General features: G+C 38.5%; 1 protein-coding gene across 1 annotated transcript; it reads left to right on the top strand.

Moving 5' to 3' along the window:
- The first annotated feature begins 461 nt into the window (after nt 1-461).
- KLRG1 (killer cell lectin like receptor G1) lies at nt 462-22,444 on the top strand. Its single transcript, XM_055280743.1, has 6 exons — nt 462-543; nt 3,006-3,110; nt 5,896-6,065; nt 21,417-21,517; nt 21,867-21,966; nt 22,442-22,444. Exons 1-6 carry the CDS (start codon nt 462-464, stop codon nt 22,442-22,444), a joined length of 561 nt encoding a protein of 186 aa, XP_055136718.1.
- The last annotated feature ends 588 nt before the right edge of the window (nt 22,445-23,032 follow it).

Below are 23,032 nucleotides of genomic sequence, written 5' to 3'. Positions count from 1 at the left end.
AGTCCATTTCGTTATTGTTTATCACTACCCAAAAGTTCCAAGAAACGATGAAGTCAGTCTCATTTGGCATACATCTACTTTTTCAGAAGAAAACAAAGCAGAGAAAAAATTCTGAGAGAAATTCATAGCTAGTAACCCCTCTCACTTTTAGTTTCCATAACTGAAATTGCTGGACTTGAGAGCAATTTTTCCTTGCTCAACAGAATTAGGTGAGATGGGGAATCAATTTAATATATATTTAATGAGCATCTAGAGTGTCATGGGGCAAAAAAATAGCAACTTAAAATATTAATTTCTATAGGCAGCCCCCAAATTTGAATCATTTCCTGAAAAATTACTTCTGCTTTTGTCAAGTTTCCTGCTAGCAATTTAGAGATTGGGCTGTTTCCTCACTGATACATATCCCTTCACACTTCTATAACTTAACTCTCTCAACTGCATGTGAAAGATCTTAGCTGAAGATGACTGACAGTGTTATTTATTCCATGTTAGAGTTGCCTACGGCAACCCAAGCCCAGAATGACCACGGACCACAGCAAAAATGTGAGTTAACCAAGGTAGCATGGAAGACAATGCATAGTGACAGTAGGCTATGGATGAATGGGGAGTAGAGTAAGTTTAAAGCAGAGGGTGCAGAAGAATCAAGGATAATTTGAGGAAATACTTTTGGTTCAGTTTAAAGTCCAGAGTTGGAATATGGAAAGTTGGTGTATGGTACAGGATCTGATCTTAGGTCTCAGGTAAACTCTTTTCTAACCGTTCACTTCTTTAATCGCATCTTAGAAACCCAACCTAGGGCACTGCTGTTATTCCTTCTTGCTCCTAGCTAAAGCGGGAACTTTGTTGGGAGAACTTTATCTCTTTAGTTGTATTCGGAGTAACCTTGGACCAGCTGTTTAAATTCTAGGTATGGCTGTTTTTCTGACTATGGAATGAGGAGGACACCAATAGTTTTGCTGGTGGATACTAGTAAGATTTTTGTCAGGAAAGAAACTGATTTACATATCTAGATTTTTTTTTTTTCTTTTAACTTCACAGTGTTGCACTAGAAAGGTGACAGGGAAGAAAAAGTATCAAGAACACTACAGATAATAGTCTCTGTGACTGAGGATTTGAAGGCAAAAGAGCCATTTTTACATAGAGCCTTGAGAGAATATTATCTGAGACAGACAGGTAATAGTGTAAATGCCAAAATTAATCCTTGATTTTGTATCATAGGCAGTAAACTCTCACGAGGTATATTCTTTAGGGTAGTTCCCTAAGCTTTCTTTTTATGACATAGTTTTACTATTATAATTTTTAATGTCTTTTGAGAGTGTTGCCTTAATTTGCTAAATCATTCTAGTATACTTGGGATATTTAGACCTATTTCTATTACTATAAATTATACAGCATTGGACATCTTTATTTGTGTAATCTTTTCCTATTTTTGCATCATATCTATGTTAATTTCTAAGGAATAGAAATATTAAGTTAGAAGTAATGTATACCTCAAAGTATATGTTCAAGGTCACACACACAACTGGTGATAAATTGGAACCTAGTTGGAACTATTTAGAGGCTTTCAATATATACTTAAAGTAAATTTTAAAAATTTACTTTACTTTTTGAATTGGCTTGTGGTTACACAAATTCAATTATGGTTTGATATCTTTTTAAAATTTAGCATAACACAAAAATGAACATTTGTGTATTTCATTAAATGTTCTCTTGTGATGCAAATGTATTTTTAAAAGTTTTACTAGAAATCTAATGCTTTTGGATTCATCAGTCCAAATATTTATTATGCAGAATTCTCTCTTTATGAAGGCATCTCTCATAAATTTTTTTCTTTAAGAAGTTCAGAATACTCCATAGATACACACATATATAGAATAATTTATCTAAAATTTAAACAGAAAATTGAAGTCCAAATAGGCAAGTTTAATTTCCTAATTAAATGTTATTAAGCAAAGGAATCAAAATTAGAACTTTTGCTCGTTACACGTAATTTCTACACTATTGCACTATGAGATACCTTTGATTTTAAAATAAAGATTTGCTGAAAATACTTCCATTTTTCAAATTTAAAATTTAGATTTAGGTTGTATGCAACATAGCTAACATGAGGTAGCATCCTATTCTTAAACTTGGCATCAACTTAAACTTACTGCTCTTTTAGTAACAACAGTTTACAAAGCACTTCTGAAATGTAGATTATTTTTATTTAAATTTTATGTATTTAAATTTTGAGTAGATAATATGTTTACATGGTTCAAAATTCAAAAGGTACAAAAGAAAGTAAGGTAAAAAGTCTTTTTCCTATTTTGTCTCCAGTGACTGTTTTTTCCATTCCAGAGGCAAACAATGTTATCAGATTCTTGGGTGTGCTTGCAGAGATATTTGTATATCTTGTTCTGCAGAATCGTTTCTTTGTCTTGACTATATAACTTACAAAATATTCCATATCAGTTAAAAAAAAAAAGCCAGTCTTTATTAGAAGCTATATATTCACTTTATGGATGTATCAAAAATGTATTTGACTGGCCTTTTACTGATAGAATGTAGATTGTATTCAGTCTTCTCCTCCTACAAATATTGCTGCCATGAATAAATATGACATTTTGCACCTGTGAGTATCTGCAGGAAAAATTTCTTAAGGAGAAATTTCTAGGTCAAAGGATACATGCCTTTGCCATTTTGGTAGATATTGCCAAATTGTCCTCTGAAGAGGTACCAATTTATATTCTCACCACCTAAGTATGAGACAGTGTAAGTCACAATTTCAAAGGAAAAAAGCATTCTCTTTATCTTGATAAATAGAGTAAGTTCTCTGATACAGGTGTTGGTGGTTACCTTAGACTTTAGAGCAAGTTCCTGACACATCTAGAAAAGGAATCTTTATGGCCTGGATCTCAGTTCCCATCAGGCCAAATTGCTTTAAGATGCGCTATCCTTCCCTGACTTTCTCTTTTCTTTCAACCTGTCTTCTGACTCAGGAGTGTGCTTTGACTCTGTTGTTGCAGCTTCCTCTTCCAGGCCTTCTTGTTCTTGCCTTGTGGCAATAGCTCTGGGGCTTCTGACTGCAGTTCTTATGAGTGTGCTGCTATACCAGTGGATCCTGTGCCAGGGTAAGTGCAAACTTAAACCAAAATTAATCTTTCATTTTATATTATAAAAGCAATATAACATAGCAGAAGCTTTGAAAAATCAAAAAATAATTCAAACAAAATAAATCTCCATCTGTATACAACTATTTCCTGGGTATAGCCTTTGACCACGTGCATTTGTATAAGCATGTATTTTCTTTTTTCTTTTTGTTTTTTAAGACAGGGTCTTCCTCTATCAGCCAGGCTGTGGGTGACAGATTTGTGTGCTGCTATACCAGTGGATCCTGTGCCACTGTACAATCACAGCTCACTGCAGCCTTGACCTCCTTAGGCTCAAGTGATCCACCTCAGCCTCTCGAGTAGCTGGGACCACAGGCACATACCACCATGCCTGGCTGATTTTTGTATTATTATTATTTTTTTTTTTGTAGAGATATTTCACCATGTTGCCCAGGCTGATCTCAAACTCGTGGGCTCAAGCCATTTGCCCTTCTTGGCCTCCCAAAGTGCTGGGATTATAGGTGTGAGCCACTGCACCTGATCATATTTTCTTAATAGAACTGCAGTCAAGTCCTCTTAAAATTTCTCCCACCTTTCTTTTAATGCAAGGCTGAGAGTAGTTCTTATCGTAGTATGCTCATAATTTTGTATATTGCTTTTTAATTTTATGTTGCCAGAAACATTTCCTTACTGCCATATTTATTGTGATGATTGAGTTATAATATTAATGATGTTTAACTTTTCACATAATAGATATACCATAATGTAATTAAACATAGTCTGATTTTTTTTTTTTTTTTGCCATTCGGGTGCTTTCACATTTTCTAAAACTAATTTTTCTAAGTTTAGTTCTTCTAGGTCCTTAAATCTAGTGATCTAGAGGACTCTCAGTTTGTTGTTTTACAGTCTAGAGTCCTAGCTTAGGTTTATGTTTTTAGGGGATGATAGTGACAGATTACACAGCAGTGATTTATTAGGATCCTTTTTTTTAATTAAAAAAAATTTTTTTTTGAGACAGAGTCTCGCAATGTTGCCTGGACTGAAGTGCAATGGTGTGATCTCAGCTCACTGCAACCTCTGCCTCCCAGGTTCAAGCGATTCTTGTGCCTTAGCCTCCCAAGTAGCTGGGATTACAGGCACCCACCACCATGCCTGGCTAAGTTTTTGTATTTTTATTAGAAACGGGGTTTCACTATATTGGCCAAGTTGGCCTCGAACTCCTGACCTCGTGATCTGCCTGCCTTGGCCTCCCAAAGTGCTGAGATTACAGGAGTGAGCCACCGTGCTCTGCCAATTTATTAGGGTTCTAAGAGTTCAGCTCCAGGGCTTCTACCTCAGATCCAGTTCCGACCTTTGACAAAAAGGAACTCCTAGGGAAGTTGGGAATTTCTAATCCAGGCTGAGTAATGTCACAGTTCTATGGAAAAAGCACAAATCTATAAGGTGCCAATTTAACAGCTTGATCTCCAGAACTTATATTGGTGTATGCCAGGCCTTCCTAGAGAACAATTATCTAATATTTATATGAAAAGTACTAGTTTCCCCACTTTGTAACTCCCAAATCTAGAGTAGATGTATACTCTATTCTGCAATTATATATCTACACACGTGCTCATGGAGTATAATGGCTCATACTTGCTCACTGTAGAATTGTACTTACGGCGAGTTTATGCACATATGTTTAAGTATTGAAACTGAAGTAGAAAATCAATAGAATTTTGGAATCTTGGTTGGAATTACCTTGAAAGCATATTCAGTTCCCTTTCATCTTTGTTTGTTTTTGAGACAGTGTCTTTCTCTGTTGCCCAGGCTGGAGTGCAGTGGCGTGATCTTGGCTCACTGCCACCTTTGCCTCCTGGGTTCAAGTGATTCTCATGCCTCAGCTCGTAAGTAGCTGGGATTACAGGCGGGTGCCACCATGCCTGGCTGATTTTTTTGTATTTTTAGTAGAGATGAGGTTTCACCATGTTGGCCAGGCTGATCTTGAACTCCTGGCCTCATGTGAGCCACCTGCCTCGGCCTCCCGAAGTGCTGGGATTACAAGAGTGAGCCACCATACCTGGCCAGTTCCCTTTCATCTCGACAGAACTGTGAGCCAACCATTTTAAAGGAATGCAGATCTTCTGTATTTCAAAGAGCTCGGTTAGGGCTTTCTATCACTTTTCACCTTAGCACCTGTTATGCTTCTCTGCCAGAAAACTCTTGAAAAAATATCAAAGTAAGTTCTTTTTGCTGAGGTATAAGTGTTTTTTTCCATTTTTCAATGGTGAGAGACAGTTACATCTGTGATAATAAAAAAGCAAAACCTTTCATTCTAGTTAAGTTTGCTTTTCGTAATTTATTTTTGGCATTTTCGGTTGGGCATTCTGAATGATTCTGCCTGATTTAAGCAATATACATTATGCAATTATGCAATAGATACACTGAGCAAAGACAGTACACAGATGCATATTATACAAATTCACAGTTATCTGTTGTGTGTATATTACATGTGCACAGAGATCTCTAGCACAAGTGAAGTACTTGCTCCAGAGTTTTCAGGCAGACTGTTGTATGCTTTCTTCTTTGTTCCTTCAGTTATAGTAATATTCTTGTGTAGTGGAATATATACTTAGTAGATGATGGGGTTGGACATTATGAGGTATTCAAATTGACACCATGCATTGTTACACACTTCTCTAACCCTTAATCTGAAAAGTGGTGGAGCAGGGAAGACCCTGGGCTGCCATCTTCCATTTTATCTCCCATTTCATTTCCAAGACTGAGTGGTCCATAAAGATGTGAACCAGGTCCTCTTCTTTCCTAGGCTCCAACTACTCCACTTGTGCCAGCTGTCCTAGCTGCCCAGACCACTGGATGAAATATGGTAACCATTGTTATTATTTCTCAGTGGAGAAAAAGGACTGGAATTCTAGTCTGGAATTCTGCCTAGCCAGAGACTCACACCTCCTTGTGATAACGGACAAACAAGAAATGGTAAATGCAAACATTTAGAAAATGTAGGGTTTTTGTTTTGTTTGTTTTTGTTTTTTTTTTAAACTGCTATTTAAATGTATCATGTATCCTCTTTTGAGGAACAGAAGGAATCTGTGATTTGGGGGGGATACTATATTCTTCCCCTTCCCTCTTCTTTTCTTTCCTCTTCTACTTCTGCCTTCTTCCCTTTCCCTCCCCACTCTTTACCCTTATGCTGTCTGACCCAACAAACCTCAGTTACAGCAACCCAGATGCTTGTATAGGATGTAAGTGCATATGTGGGGCAAGGAGGCAGAAGGATGGTGAATGTTTTGGAGAGGAATGAGACCTGAAATACAGGTCTAGTTAAAAGAAGTCTTAGGTCCAGAAACATACAGGTCCAACAACAAGGCAGCAGATTTTTTTTTTTTTTTTTTTTTTTTTTGATGGAGTCTCCCTCTGTCATCCAGGCTGGAGCACAGTGGCGCGATCTTGGCTCACTGCAACTTCCGCCTCCCAGGTTCAAGTGATTCTCCTGCCTCAGCCTCCCAAGTAGCTGGAACTACAGGCGCGTGCCACCATGCCCAGCTAATTTTTTGTATTTTTAGTAGAGACGGGATTTCACCATGTTAGCCAGGATGGTCTCGATCTCCTGACCTTGTGATCTGCCCGCCTCGGCCTCCCAAAGTGCTGGGATTACAGGCGTGAGCCACTGTGCCAGGCCTTATATAGTGGAACTTGGGAGGGAGGGAAAGATAGAGATCACGGGGACAGTGATTATGGCAAGGGCTTAAATGCCTTCTTTTACAAAGTTTTCCCTTAATTCACTGGAATCCAGTAAGTTCCAGACTGCAATGTCGAGAAAGTTGGGATATAAGGAAGAAAACACACATGCACGCATGTGTGTGTGTGTGTGTGTGTGTGTGTTGGCCTCCACTTCCTTCAGGCCCCTCAGATCCTTCCTATCCACCCAGTAATCTCTTGGAAAAGAGCTTGCTATTAGTCCTAGACCATCTCAAGGCAATACAAGGAATTGACATACTGAGGTTGCCTAGCATAAAAATCAATCAAATTCTAATTTGTCAACATAAATAACATCTATAAGGAAAACAAGAAATCTTAGTTTCGTGTTTAGTGCTAATTTGATACTGATTTTTGTGTTTTGCTATTGTTTTCTGTTTTCTTTTTTTGGGTAGAATCTAGTCACAGAGAACAGTTTATTGAGAATTAAACTATATTAACTTACTTTGGGAAAAATCCAGAGGTTACTCTAAAGCAGTTGGGGAGAACATATAGTTCCTAAATTTTATAGCTACCTATATAACTATCTATATAAAGCATACAGATTCTTGTTTTCTGTCAAAGGAACACTTACTCCTTTGGAATTCCACATAGAATCTAAACTCTAAATCATTCCACATTTGTGACTAACATTTTTTTTTAAAGCCTTCTGTAAGGGAGGTGGCAGAATGCATTGAGCTGTATTCATTAAACATGTGTTCTTAGTTTTATGGCCTCCAGCAATATAGCCTTGCTTTCTGGACCTTGTTGTAGCAACTCCTATTCTCATTCTGATACAGTGGCTCCGAGGATTTGAACTGACTAAAGTCAGTAGCAGAAGTGAGCCATGAACTTGAAACATTGAGGGCAAAACTGATAAACAAGAGTCGTGAGTCATAGCACAAGACACTGCCACAGAAAATTGTGGTGTAGCAGCTACTATAAATTTCACAGTGTGATCATGAGCGATGAGGAGGGACAGGATGAAGGGCATAGAGTATCTGGGAAAATGGCAATATTTCTGTTTCTCTGAGGTACCCAGAGGAAGGGCAGGATCATTAGAGGGATTTTGTCCTTCCTTTGTTTCCTGACATGCCCCCATCCCTGAGACTATTGTTGAGTAAAACCAGCAGAGTTACACTCAACTGCATTTCCAAATTGAGTTTATTTTCTCCTAAGGCTCCTTGGGGCCAAGTCAGTGCTGGAGACGGCGGAATGTCCCTGCTAGATGTCGTTAAGTTTTACTTTTAACATTCCTGTGGAATCTTACTTGATTCTCTAGTTTAATTCTTTTTCTTGCTCCGGCTTTTGCCAGATTCTGTAGAACCAAATTGACTTTTACATGCCCTGCTGCGTCTCTTGTTCTAGTGTTATTATTCTTTTGTTCTCAGGACGAGATTTACATACTATTTTGATACAATGTTTCTAGTATCATACTGGGGTCTGAGCCACTACCAAAAAAGCAAGAAGTAAAAATAAAAAAGAGAGCTCTATGGATCTATTAAAACTGAAGTTTTTCAAACTGACATTCCATTGGTGGAGAGTGCAGCTAGAGAATTTTGTTGCTATATGTAGAATCTACAGGCTTATGGAAAATATCCCTCTCATGCTGTTAAACGGTCATCTTTCAGTGAGATACTTAAGTAGAGTTCACCTCCTATCTTAGATCACTTATGGCAAAGTGTACAATAGTAACAGATGCTACCATGGATTGGGCACTTGCTTTTTGCCAGATGTTTTATGTATAGTATTCTTTTTTTTTTTCTTTTTGAGATGGAGTTTTGCTCTTGTTGCCCAGGCTGAAGTGCAGTGGCACAATCTCGGCTCACTGCAACCTCTGCCTCTGGGGTTCAAGCAATTCTCCTGCCTTAGCCTCCCGAGTAGCTGGGGTTACAGGCGCCTGCCTCCATGCCTGGCCTTTATGTATACTATTCTTAATCGTCACAGCAATTCTAAAAAGTAGAGTTCAACATCCCCATTTTGTTGGTGAATGAATACAATTCAGAGGAATTTGCTGCGCGTAGTGGCTCCTGCCTGTAATCCCAGCACTTTTGAGAGGCTGAGGTGGGTGGATCACTTGAGGTCAGGAGTTCAAGACCAGCCTGGATAACATGGTGAAACCCCGTCTCTGCTAAAAATATAAAAATTAGCTGGGTGTGCTGTTGTGCACCTGTAATCCCAGCTTCTTGGGAGGCTAAGGCACCCGAATCATTTGAACCCAGGAGGTGGAGGCTGCAGTGAGCTGAGACTGCACCACTGCACGCCAGCTTAGGCAGCAGAGTGAGACGCTGTCTCAAAAAAAAAAAAAAAAAAAACAACTTGGAGAATTAATGAGTATAAGTCTAAGGCTACAAATCTGGCAGAGCCAAATTTTAAATTCTACTCCAGTGGGCACGGTGGTTCACGCCTGTAATCCTAGCACTTTGCGAGGCCATGGCAGGTGGATTGCTTGAACCCAGAATTCAAGAACAGCCTGGGCAACATGGGGAGACTCTGCCTCTACAAAAAAATACAGAAATTAGCTGGGTGTGGTGGCGCGCACCTGTGGTCCCAGCTACTCAGGAGGCTGAGGTGGGAGAATCCGCTGAACCCAGGAAGTCGAGGCTGCAGTTAGCCGTGATCACACCACTGCACTCCAGCCTGGGCAACAGAGCGAGACTCTGTCTCAAAAAAAAAAAAATCCACATCAACTCACCTTCAAAGTCACTTATAGAAATATTGTATTTGACAGCTTCCAGAATCCATTTTGCACATGTTCAACAAGATAACTTTTTCTACTAATTGTCTTCTGGTTTCTTTTCTATACATATTTTAAAACTTTTTTGAATTGACATACAGAATGTACATTGTATGACTGTGGATATTTAAATTTATTTATTGTGATGAGGTCTCACTATGTTGCCCAGGCTGGTCTTGAACTCCTGGGCTCAAGTGATCCTCCCGCCTTGGTCTCCCAAAGTGCTGGGATTATAGGCTTAAATATATTTAAAATAGTGAGATGTTTTCTTATTATCTCTTTTTTTTTTCTATCTGGGACTTCAAGATTATTCTTGATAGAGAAAATAAAATGGAAATTAAATTGCTCTGTTATTTTCTCATTTTTGTGTTAACATTATGGTGTCAGCCCTTGCTTCTTCTTGCCCTTTGAGTATATCTTTAGATGTTTGGATGTATTCAAATTCTTGATTTTTCTTGCCATTTTTCCCCCATCAAGCTCAGTTCATCCTGGATGTTGTTAGCCCTGGTTCCTTATAGTTATTGGTATGTTATTTTAAAGTATGCATTTGTTAGTGAGTTCCCAGTGAAACTGCTTTGATTTCTTTAAATCTATTCTGATGCTCCTTGCCCTGTAATATCTCTCTTCCTCATTATCATAATTTGGAATTATATGATCCAGATTTACTGTTGCAACAACCTCTCATTCAACTTTACCTGTCTTCCTGACCTTGGGATTCCCCGAACTTTTGACATTGGCTTCTCACATACTTAGGATTTACATCTAATAATACCCAAGGTTTCCTTCTTTGGGTGCAGCAATGCAAACACTATGGTAACATGGTCACTTTTCTGTATATTTTTAATCAGGTAATGAAAACAGCTTGGTCTCTTTCAGACAGTCATGAGTGTGCTTTTACTATATTTCTTACTAGCTATGCAAACTTCAGCAACTTTCTTAACCTTTTTGACTCTCAGTTTCCTCATGTACAAAGTGAAGATAAAACTTTCTAGACTGTCCGGGCGCGGTGGCTCACGCCTGTAATTCCAGCACTTTGGGAGGCCGAGGTGGGTGAATGATTTGAGGTCAGAAGTTCAAGACCTGGCCAATATGGTGAAACCCCATCTATACTAAAAATACAAAAATTAGCTGGGTGTGGTGGTGCGTGTCTGTAATCCCAGCTACTCAGGAGGCTGAGGCAGGAGAATCACTTGAGCCCTGGAGGCAGAGGTCACAGTGAGCCGAGATCAGGCCACTGCACTCCAGCCTGGGAGACAGAGTGATACTCTGTCTCAAAAACACAAAAAACTCAAAAAACAATATAAAGCCTAGAGCCAAAAATAACTTTTTACTTTACTCTTCTGTGTCCCAAGACATACAATTTCAGTAAAATATGCATCACAGAGTAAATTATGACTTGTTAAATTAAGTATTTTGTTTATGAGGAAATCTGAGATGATATGTCAGAAGATTCAAAGAAATGGCTGGAAACACAGCATAGATGGCAGGGGAATTATTTTACTCTGGAGGTCTTCACAGTCGGGTAATGTGTGTCTTTTGTCATGCTTCTTTATAATCAGATTAAGCAGCTAGTGTGAACTGCATAACAAGGGATGGGCATGATAAGCTAGGATATTTCCACTATTTTTTAACTTAAAAAATTGTGGGAAAATATGCATAACATAAAATGTACTATTTTAACCATTTTCAAGTGTGCAATTCAGTGGCATTAAGGACATTCACATTGTTGTACAACCATCACTACCATCATCTCCAGAACTTTTTCATCATCCCCAACTGAAGCTCTGTACCTCTTAAACAGTAACTCCCCTCCCTCTAGCCCCTGGTAATCACTATTCTACTTACCATATCTATGAATTTGCCTACTCTGTCCTTTAGTGTCTAGCTTATTCACTTAGAATACTGTTTTCAAGGTTCTTCCGTGTTGTAGCATGTATCAAAGTTATGGCTGAATAACATTCTATTATATGGATATACTACATTTTGTTTGTCCATTTATTCATCAGTGGATACCTGGGATGCTGCCACCTTTTGACTGTTGAGAGTAAGGCTGCTGTGAACTTGGATATCCATCTGTTGACAAACACTGTTTCCACAAGCTTTTAAAAAGAGGAGCAAATGATGGTTTACAGAGCAGGGCTTATTGACTTTTAGCGTTGTGTACTTACACAAAATTATAGGGAAAATTCTTATTGATATTAAGCTCTAGTAATTTGTAACCTGTCAAATTTTCCTTTGAAATTTCTTAATGTTATTTGCATGTTTTTAGATGATGGTAATTAATGTGTTCATATTATAGGATATCTGAAAAGTCTGGAAACAGGCTAAACTTATTTTTAAACAGTATGTTAGTTACAGTTTCAAGTAATATGCTCTATATTTTTACTCAATCTTGAGACATGTTTTCAAGTGAAACATATCTAAATTTAAAGCAATAGATATAATTATTTTTAGACCTTATGAGTACTCTGTAGTGTAATTTTTTCAAATTAGTAATTACATCCTTTGCTTTAAACACTTCACCTGGAAAAGTGTCTGAAGAAAAACATATTAATGATATTTGAAAATATGAGACTGTAGGGTTCCCCAGTGCCTGGCTTTCTTTCTGTGTATTGGCTGAAAATCGCAGAGGGCCTTGACTGCTCTGTGACCCACCCAGCTACAGGTTTTTCCCCTGCAGGCTCCACCCAAACCCCGGCCTTGAACATTTCCAGTCACTGATAAAGGTATTTAGGTTGCCACTCAAAACACTGAAATAAACTAGCCCCAGCCCTAAGTCAGATTCCTTAAACCCTCATAAAATCTCCATCTCTCATCCCCCTGGCTGTGGACATACGTAGGTCAAATGCTGCTTTTCTCTGGCTGTCCATCGTGAGTGTTGCTGCAGCCTTCTGTAAGTTCCCCTAATAGATGCTTTGCACAGATCACCTTGACGTTTAGTGCTTTATTCTATGGGTCCCAACCAACCCCATCTCATGATGATTTGGGGTTCTCCCTTGTGGGAATTCCCGTCGCTGCTTTTGGGATGATTTCAGCCATGGATTTGGTGGGACAAAACAGAGATATACTGCCTAAAAATACACTTACCCTATGTTTTTAGGTGTTTTGGAACCCATTATTTTATATTCTGCTTTTATCAAACAGCATTATTTCATTCTTGGTTTTTGCTAAGCATTAAATTATTTCCAGGTAACAAAAAGTTGCAACCAGATTTTATTTTTTATTTAGTTTTAAGAATTATTTTTACACATCCTGCATCGTTCCACTATTGCTTAAATTTTTTCATATTCTTAGATAAAATTCTCCTTATTTTCAATTGTCATGAGCTATGAGCATATTTATAGAAATCATTTTGCTTGCAGTTATTTATTTACATTATATTCCCTAAAATTAAGTTGGCTAATCAAAAGATATGATTTTATAGTTTTGATGTATTATTAGTTTTTATTAATATGGGTTGAAATCACTTACATACATTCTGTAAACCATGTTAATTTGGAAGTTTAAGGGGTATGCTTTGTGCCTTAATGATATTTTAGTTTCAGTTAAAAATACTACATACAGAAGTGTGTGTGGAAGGTATAAATGTTGAACTAAAAAAGCAAAAAAAGGAAAAGAAAAGAAAAAGTGCACCTGATTTTATTTGTTTGGGTTTTATCTTCACTTTGCTTTTAGGGTTTGCATTTTTTCTAAAATATAAGCAAACATTACAAACTCTAAGTGACATAACACCTAAGCGTTCTAGCTCACACCCTCTCTGGGTGACAAGAGTTCTCAGTTACCACCTTTACCTATACTTCTGTTGTTGTTGTTGTTTGAGACTCTCACCCAGGCTGGAGTGCAATGACACAATCTCATCTCACTGCAACCTCTGCCTCCTAGGCTCAGATGATCCTCCTGCAACCTCCGCCTCCTAGGCTCAAATGATCCTCCTATCTCAGCCTCCCAAGTAGCCGGGACTACAGGCATGTGCCACCATGCCCAGCTAATTTTCATATTTTTTGTATTAATGGGGTTTCGCCATGTTACCCAGGCTGGTCTCAAACTCCTGGGCTCAGGAGATTTTCCTGCCTTGGCCTCTCAAAGTGATGGAAGTACAGATGTGAGCCACTGCACCAGACCAATTTGTACTTTCATGCTGCTTCTATATTCTCTCTCTTTCTCTAATACACACACACACACACACACACACACACATTATCCATGAGTACATAGAACATAAGGTTATTGCACTATGGTTTTGAAGGCCTCTTCCAAGTGGGAAGGTTTTTGAGTGAAAGTGCCATAATAAACATTTTTAATATCCAGCCTCACCAATGAGAAGTTGTAGAAGGACCGACTGATCAAGTGACTTAGAATTCTATGGGTCTTGAGGGTAGTAAATGAGCACAGGATTGGGGTTTGTACATGGGCATTAGCTAATCCTAGCTCTTCAGATTCTAATTGAAATTTCTGAGCAAATCTTTATCAATTTCTGTGCTTCATTAGCTGCCGTTCCTCCTCTTGAAATGAAAGAAACAGAAATGGACTATTTTTCTCATAATATCAGTGGAGAAATGGGGAATCACTCTTTTTTTTCCTTTTGTTAATTTTATTTATTTTTTCAAATATTTAGCTTACAATTTTTGATTTGAATATACTCAAATTTTATATACCTTGAATGCAGTAACATTTATTTTTGAATCTTTTAGATCATGGCTATCGTTACCACACCAATTTTGTGAAAATATTTTTAAAAAATCCATTCTTTTTTTCCTAATTTAAATAATTCTTTAAACAAGTTGGTTAAAGAAATGCAAAACTTTTAAGCTATCTTGAAAATTACAGTGTCATTTCATCTGTCGTATACTTCATTCACTCTCCGGTCTACCTCCTTACCCCCAGCATGCACAGTTAAGTGTTCCACAGACAGAAAGTAAAAAATACAGAGTTTGTGTTCAGAGGGTTTTAACTTCTTGCAGCATAATGCCTGATTGTGTGTTCTTTATTTCTATAAATACTTATTAAACATAATTTTTTAAAAAAGAGATGGGATCTTGCTCTGTTACCCAGGCTGGAGAGCAATGGCATGATCACAGCTCACTTTAGCCTCAAACTCCTGGGCTCAATTGATCCTCCTTCCTGCCTCTGCCTCCCAAGTAGCTGAAACTACAAGCACATGCCACCATGCCTGGTTGGCTACATTTTTTACTTTTTGTAAAGATAGAGTGTTACTATGTTGTCCAGGCTGGTCCCAAACTCCTGGCCTCAAGTAATCCTCTCACCTTGGCCTCCCAAATTGCTGGTATTACAGGCATGAGCCACTGTGCCTGGTCTGCATTTATTGAGTATAATTTTATATCTTTTTCTAGGTGCTAGGGATATGGTAGTCAAGAGTTGTTGCTATTATAATGTTTACTTATTATTTTAAAGGAAAATGATATTTTAAATTTAATTTTGTTATTAACATTTTTTAAATTGACACATAATAATTATATATATAGGGTATTTATCCGAAGGAAATAAAATCAGTGTGTTGAAGAGATATCTTCACTCTCATATGTATTGTAGCAATATTGACAATAGCCAAGATATGAAATCAACCTAAATGTTCAACAACAAATAAATGGATAAAGAAAACAACACAGGAACAGAAAACCAAACACCGCATGTTCTCACTCATAAGTAGGAGTTGAACAATGAGAACACATGGATGCAGGGAGGGGAACATCACACACCGGGCCTGTGGAGGGTGGGGGGCAAGGGGAGGGATAGCATTAGGAGAAATACCTAATGTAGGTGACTAGTTGATGGGTGCAGTAATCCACCATGGCACGTGTATACCTATGTAACAAAACTGCACATTCTGCACATGTACCCCGAAACTTAAAGTATAATAATGAAAGATGAAATAAAGAAAATGTGGTATGTATACACAATAGAATACTAATCAGTCGTAGAAAATAAAGAAATCCTGTCATTCATAGCAAAATGGATGGAACTAGAGGACACGGTGTTAAGTGAAATAAACCAGGAACAGAAAGTTAAACACTGCATGTTCTCGCTTATGTGAAAACTAAAAAAAATGTTGACCTCAGAACAGAGGATAGAAGAAGCTGGGAAAGGCTGGAGAAGGGGAGGTTAGGGAGACTTATGTTAAAGGATACAAAATTACAGCTAGATAGGCAGAATAAGTTCTAATGTTCTATAGCAGTGGTCTCCAACATTTTTAGCACCAGGCACCAGTTTCGTGGAAGACAATTTTTCCATGGACCGTTGTTGGGGGATGGTTTCAGGATGAAACTGTTCCACCTCAGATCATCAGGCATTAGTTAGATTCTCATAAGGAGCAGGCAACCTAGATCCCTCACATGCGCAGTTCACGATAGGGTTTGTACTCCTATGAGAATCCAATGCCGCCACTGATCCGCTGATCTGACAGGAGACAGAACTCAGGCAGTAATGCTGGCTCCCCTAGCCAGTCACCTCCTGCTGTGCAGCCCAGTTCCTAATAGGCCACAGACCGGCACCTTGCATGGCCTGGGGGTTGGGGACCCTTGTTCTATAGCACTGCAGGGTAACCTATAGTTAACAACCATTTATTGTAATTTTCAAATAGCTAGAAGAGAGGATTTTGAATGTTCCCAACACAAAGCAATGGTAAATGTTTGAAGTGATAGGCTAATTATCCTGCTCTGATCATTACACATTGCATACATGTTACGTGTGCTTTCATTTTCTTCGGAAGAGACAGACGAAACTAAACAAATGAATATGGTGATATGTGCTTTAAAGAAAATGAAACAGTATGATATAATAGTAACTGTGAATACTATTTTAGATTGATTAGTTAAGGAAAGCCTCTTTGTGGGGGGAACATTTGAGTTGATATCTAGACCTGATTGACAGCCATATAGAAATCTCGGGTAAGATATTCCAGGCAGAGGGAAAAACTATGTAAAGACCCTAAAGCAAGAATGACCTTGGCATGTTAAAGGAAAAGAAAGAAGGCTCACGTGGCTGGAATCTAGGAAGTGAGTAAATGGTTAGCAGGGGCTAGATTATGTAGGACTGTGCATACACAGTAAGGATTTTAGATTGTATTCTGTGTGATAAGTGAGACTACTGGAGGACATTAATCAGGGGCACAGAGTGATTAAAAGTTTAGCACTGGGAGAGAAAACTTGGATGATTATTTGATAAGGAGACTTGGGTGAATTCTTTCACCCATATGACCTTGTCTTCTCATCTCTAAAGGTGAGGATAATAATAGTTGCCTACCTTCCAAGACTGTCAAGAATTTCATAACTGGAAAGAATCCTAGAAAATATCTAAGCTAAATCCTCATAAAGAAGTTGACGCTCAGCCAGATTAAACCACCTGCTCATCTTCAGCTAGGAGGACAGGTCTAGGAGGCTCCAGAATTTTGTTTCTGTTTTGTTTTCCTAAATGCCATACTGCATATCCAGTATTTCAAACGATATTGGGAATGAACGCAAAGGGACTTTGCAAACCTTAGAGTACAATACAAATGTAAGAGATAATTGTTTTCAGGATACTGGGCTCTGAGAGACAAAGTTTTCATAAGGAATAGGTTATTTGGGAAGAAAAGCATTGATAAACAAGTTGTACTGATTTTTCAAATGCTTCGTCTAGGAGCCACCACAGTCGTGTCCTGAATGGAAACAGGACTGAAACCCAGTGAAGAGAAAATAGAGGTTATTCTGACCATGAGAAACAGCACAAAAGACTCCTTTTCTCTCCTGTAGTCTCTCTACTAGAAGTGCAAAGAGGCTTTTTGCCTTTCTTAACTTTATTTTATTCTGCTTTTTTGAGACAGAGTCTCACTCCGTCACCCAGGCTGGAGTGCAGTGGTGCCATCTCGGCTCACTGCAATCTCTGCCTCCTGGGATCAAGCGATTCTCATGCCTCAGTCTCCCAAGTAGCTGAGATTACAGGTGCCCGCCACCACGCCTAATTTATTTTTTTATTTTTTATTTTTATTAGAGATGGGGTTTTTGTACCACATTCACCAGGCTGGTCTCAAACTTCTGACCTCAAGTGATCCACTAGCCTTGGCCTCCCTAAGTGCTGGGATCACAGGTGTGAGCCATTGTGCCTGGCCCTCCCTTAACTTTAGAAGAGCAACTCTTTATTTGTGCTGATGCAGGATCCAAGTAGGCAAAGAGACAGTTAAGAGCAGAGCCCATTTGTTTGTATCCTCTTTTATTTCATTGAGCAGTGGTTTGTAGTTCTTGAAGAGGTCCTTCACATCCCTTGTAAGTTGGATTCCTAGGTATTTTATTCTCTTTGAAGCAATTGTGAATGGGAGTTCACTCATGATTTGGCTCTCTGTTTGTCTGTTATTGGTGTACAAGAATGCTTGTGATTTTTGTACATTGATTTTGTATCCTGAGACTTTGCTGAAGTTGCTAATCAGCTTAAGGAGATTTTGGGCTGAGACAATGGGGTTTTCTAGATATACAATCATGTCATCTGCAAACAGGGACAATTTGACTTCCTCTTTTCCTAACTGAATACCCTTTATTTCCTTCTCCTGCCTGATTGCTCTGGCCAGAACTTCCAGCACTATGTTGAATAGGAGCGGTGAGAGAGGGCATCCCTGTCTTGTGCCAGTTTTCAGAGGGAATGCTTCCAGTTTTTGCCCATTCAGTATGATATTGGCTGTGGGTTTGTGGTAGATAGCTCTTATTATTTTGAGATACGTCCCATCAATACCTAATTTATTGAGAGTTTTTAGCATGAAGGGGTGTTGAATTTTGTCAAAGGCCTTTTCTGCATCTATTGAGATAATCATGTGGTTTTTGTCTTTGGTTCTGTTTATATGCTGGATTACATTTATTGATTTGCGTATGTTGAACCAGCCTTGCGGAGAACATTCCATGCTCATGGGTTGGAAGAATCAATATCGTGAAAATGGCCATACTGCCCAAGGTAATTTATAGATTCAATGCCATCCCCATCAAGCTACCAATGACTTTCTTCACAGAATTGGAAAAAACTACTTTAAAGTTCATATGGAACCAAAAAAGAGCCCGCATCGCCAAGTCAGTCCTAAGCCAAAAGAACAAAGCTGGAGGCATCACGCTACCTGACTTCAAACTATACTACAAGGCTACAGTAACCAAAACAGCATGGTACTGGTACCAAAACAGAGACATAGATCAATGGAACAGAACAGAGCCCTCAGAAATGATGCCGCATATCTACAACTATCTGATCTTTGACAAACCTGACAAAAACAAGAAATGGGGAAAGGATTCCGTATTTAATAAATGGTGCTGGGAAAACTGGCTAGCCATATGTAGAAAGCTGAAACTGGATCCCTTCCTTACACCTTATACAAAAATTAATTCAAGATGGATTAAAGACTTAAATGTTAGACCTAAAACCATAAAAACCCTAGAAGAAAACCTAGGCAATACCATTCAGGACATAGGCGTGGGCAAGGACTTCATGTCTAAAACACCAAAAGCAATGGCAACAAAAGCCAAAATTGACACATGGGATCTAATTAAACTAAAGAGCTTCTGCACAGCAAAAGAAACTACCATCAGAGTGAACAGGCAACCTACAGAATGGGAGAACATTTTTGCAACCTACTCGTCTGACAAAGGGCTAATATCCAGAATCTACAATGAACTCGAACAAATTTACAAGAAAAAAACAAACAACCCCATCAAAAATTGGGCAAAGGACATGAACAGACACTTCTCAAAAGAAGACATTTATGCAGCCAAAAAACACATGAAGAAATGCTCATCATCACTGGCCATCAGAGAAATGCAAATCAAAACTACAGTGAGATACCATCTCACACCAGTTAGAATGGCCATCATTAAAAAATCAGGAAACAACAGGTGCTGGAGAGGATGTAGAGAAATAGGAACACTTTTACACTGTTGGTGGGACTGTAAACTAGTTCAACCATTGTGGAAGTCAGTGTGGCGATTCCTCAGGGATCTAGAACTAGAAATACCATTTGACCCAGCCATCCCATTACTGGGTATATAACCCAAAGGACTATAAATCATGCTGCTATAAAGACACATGCACACGTATGTTTACTGCGGCACTATTCACAATAGCAAAGACTTGGAACCAACCCAAATGTCCAACAACGATAGACTGGATTAAGTAAATGTGGCACATATATACCATGGAATACTATGCAGCCATAAAAAATGATGAGTTCATGTCCTTTGTAGGGACATGGATGAAACTGGAAAACATCATTCTCAGTAAACTATCGCAAGGACAAAAAACCAAACACAGCATGTTCTCACTCATAGGTGGGAATTGAACAATGAGAACTCATGGACACAGGAAGGGGAACATCATGCTCCGGGGACTGTTGTGGGGTTGGGGGAGGGGAAAGAGACAGCATTAGGAGATATACCTAATGCTAAATGACGAGTTAATGGGTGCAGGAAATCAACATGGCACATGGATACATATGTAACAAACCTGCACATTGTGCACATGTACCCTAAAACCTAAAGTATAATAAAAAAAAAAAAAAAAAGAGCAGAGCCCATAAATGTTTACTCTTCAGCAACCGTCTTTCAGGAGTGGAATAAAAACAACATCGAAATGGGACATCTGGTAGTATCATAATCACCATAGGCAGTTGAAATTGTATTGCTTTCTTAGTAGTTTCTAGATAAAAAAGAATATTTTATTCCAAAAGTATTTAACCAATTAAGCTGTCATTAGAAAATATTGAAAGTATAATTGTTAATTACACCAACACTAAATCCTACAACAAAATTACCTTGGATTATCTTTTTAACCTTTTATTTTAATCTATTTTAATCTTTAACATTTTATTTTATTTATAGAGCCAATTCTCTTAGGATATAAACTTCTTCATTTGAATGTCAGACTTTGCAGATCAAATCATCTTTTATCTCTGTTCTGTTGGGTAACATGGCACACATAAGTGGTGTAGCCAATTTACCTTTACCTTAAACTTGTTCCCTTAAGAACTGTTTTTTTCTTGCCATATACAAGATTGACGAGGACATGGAAAATGAGACTTCAGTGGGGAAAAAAACCAAGAATATTGCTATAGGCTTAATCATAATTTATGTACTTAAGGATGATGGGAAAGATGACCACTTCTGCAGCAAATGTTTAGCTTCTTTCTTTTGAAATAATCTGAATACCTATCAGGTGCTCCCTTTAATTAAGGAGAAAATTGCAATGGAAGGTAGAGATGTAATATTATCTTATTTGCTACATTATAAGGATCCAATTATGGACAGAAAGGTCAATTCTAGGATGCTGCTCCTCTCTACAGTTAACACATCTTTAGAATTAGATGTTAAATGATAAATTAGTTATTTAGAGTGAATAATTGTCTTAGCTTGGGCTGCTGTAACAAAATACCATAGACTGGATGGCTTGAACAACAGATGTTTCTCTCTCTCAGTTCTGAAGGCTGGAAAATCCAACATCAAGGTTCTCTGGCTCCTGGTGAGGACCTACTTCTGGCTTGCACATGGCTGCCTTTTTGTTATATCCTCATTTGGCAGAGAGAGTGTTTTGATCTCTTCCTCCTCTTATAAGGACACTAATTGCATCATGGAGGCCCCACCCTCATGGCCTCATCTACACCTAATTACTTGCTAAAGGCTCCACCAGCAGATACCATCACATTAGGGGTTAGGGGTTCAACATATCGATTTTAGGAAGCATTCAGTCCTTAAGAGTGGTGATGATGGAGGGTGTAAGGAATGCTAGTTTGTCTTTTAATTAATTACTTAACTTAGTATTAGGAATCCAATGTGGAAAGGAATAATTGTTTGACTGTGACATTAGGTCCCTTTTTTGGTTTTCAACCTCTCCCTTAGAGCCTGCTCCAAGTTTTCCTCAGTGAGTCCTTTCGTTGGATTGGTCTGAGGAACAATTCTGGCTGGAGGTGGGAAGACGGATCACCTCTAAACTTCTCAAGGTAAGGGGCTTCAAAGGAATGCAAAAAAGGAGAGAGAGGAAAAAGGAAAGCCAAATTATGATACTTGGGGAATAGATTAAGAAGAGCAGATGGAGCGGAGAGGAAAGAGTGAAAAGGAGAGGAAATAGGGAACAAGGAAGGGAATGAACAATGGGTAAGGGCAAAAAAAAAAAAAAAGGGATAACATTTTAAAGAGATGCTGTTGAACAATTTTAATTCTTCTGCTGTTCGGGGGAATTAGGGGCCTGAATAGGGAAAAATAATTTGCTTAATTTTTATCCCTTCATGCCTTTCAACTCCTTTTCTGTGCATGCGGCCTTAAGTGATTGACTTTTCTGATTTCTTACAGGATTTCTTCTAACAGCTTGGTGCAGACATGCGGTGCCATCAACAAAAATGGTCTTCAAGCCTCAAGCTGTGAAGTTCCTTTACAGTGGGTGTGTAAGAAGGTCAGACCTTGATGGGTGACCACTCTGTCCTGACCCTCAGATCTGTCATGTATCCCTAAAAGGAGGGAGCTGGCCACTGGCTGTTGGGAAAGCCATGAGTATATAGTTAGCAAATACTGAACTTTCTCAGATATGGCATTAGATGCAAGACAACCTCCTAGGGATTGATGCCTAACTGATGGATTCTCTTTGAGACTATTTAGATATTATGTGAGCAATTTAAAGACCAGATCTAAGCAAATTTTTGAAATAGATGTTTGTTTTTTGTATTTCTCAGTATGGCAATTAATGCTGCCACTCTCATCCCCATCCCAACCATCTCTGTCAAAAATATACCTTTTTCATATTATATTCTGAACTAATCTGATAAAATCTATGCCAATATATACTATTGCTTATGTATTAGAGAAGTATATTATTGCTGTACTCCTCTTGTACATTACTGATCCCTGATGGTATATTTCTATCCTAACAGTGACCCTTTGCAGATCAAGCTTTATTCTAAAGAATAAACCTAGCTGGCATGCTGGTGTGTACCTGTAGTCCTAGCTATTTGGGAAGCTGAAGTGGGAGGGTCACTTGAGCCCAGGAGTTTGAGGCTGCAGTGAGCTATGATTGTGCCACTGTACTCCAGCCTGGGAGATAGAGCAAGACTCCATCTCTAAAAAAAAGAAAAAAAAATGCTAATGTGAGAATATAAATTGTGGGAAGTGAGTGAGGGCAAGGTGGTACTTCCCTCCTTCTGAGCTCTTCACACGTAATGCAAAAACCTGGTCTTAATTGATTTTGTTTTTATTCTGAGTATGCATAGATGTGGTTGAATGAACCAATGTGTGACTGTATCTTTTCCATTCTGTGACTGTTTGACCTGTATATTAATTTCAAGATAGCAGTCAATTCGATAAGGCATTTTCATAGAGGAAAGTTTACAGAAACAGTTTATGTGGTTGGATCACCAAATTATCTTAGGTACCAAGGCCTCAAAAATAAGAAAAACTTTATTATTTCTCCTTAGTAGAGTTTGGACATACAGAAGGACAGAAGGTACAGTAATGAAGGAGACCAT

This window comes from Symphalangus syndactylus, chromosome 5, assembly GCF_028878055.3.
Source record: "Symphalangus syndactylus isolate Jambi chromosome 5, NHGRI_mSymSyn1-v2.1_pri, whole genome shotgun sequence".
Lineage (NCBI taxonomy): Eukaryota > Metazoa > Chordata > Mammalia > Primates > Hylobatidae > Symphalangus > Symphalangus syndactylus.
This window is presented reverse-complemented; position numbering and strand designations above follow the sequence as displayed.

What these genes read in the sequence shown, in the direction of transcription:
- KLRG1 (XM_055280743.1), top strand. Translation starts at nt 462, where the DNA reads ATGACTGACAGTGTTATTTATTCCATGTTAGAGTTGCCTACGGCAACC. An exon ending in CCAGTGGATCCTGTGCCAGG is followed by an intron (nt 3,111 to 5,895) that starts GTAAGTGCAAAC and finishes CTTCTTTCCTAG; the next exon opens with GCTCCAACTACTCCACTTGT. An exon ending in TAACGGACAAACAAGAAATG is followed by an intron (nt 6,066 to 21,416) that starts GTAAATGCAAAC and finishes CCTCTCCCTTAG; the next exon opens with AGCCTGCTCCAAGTTTTCCT.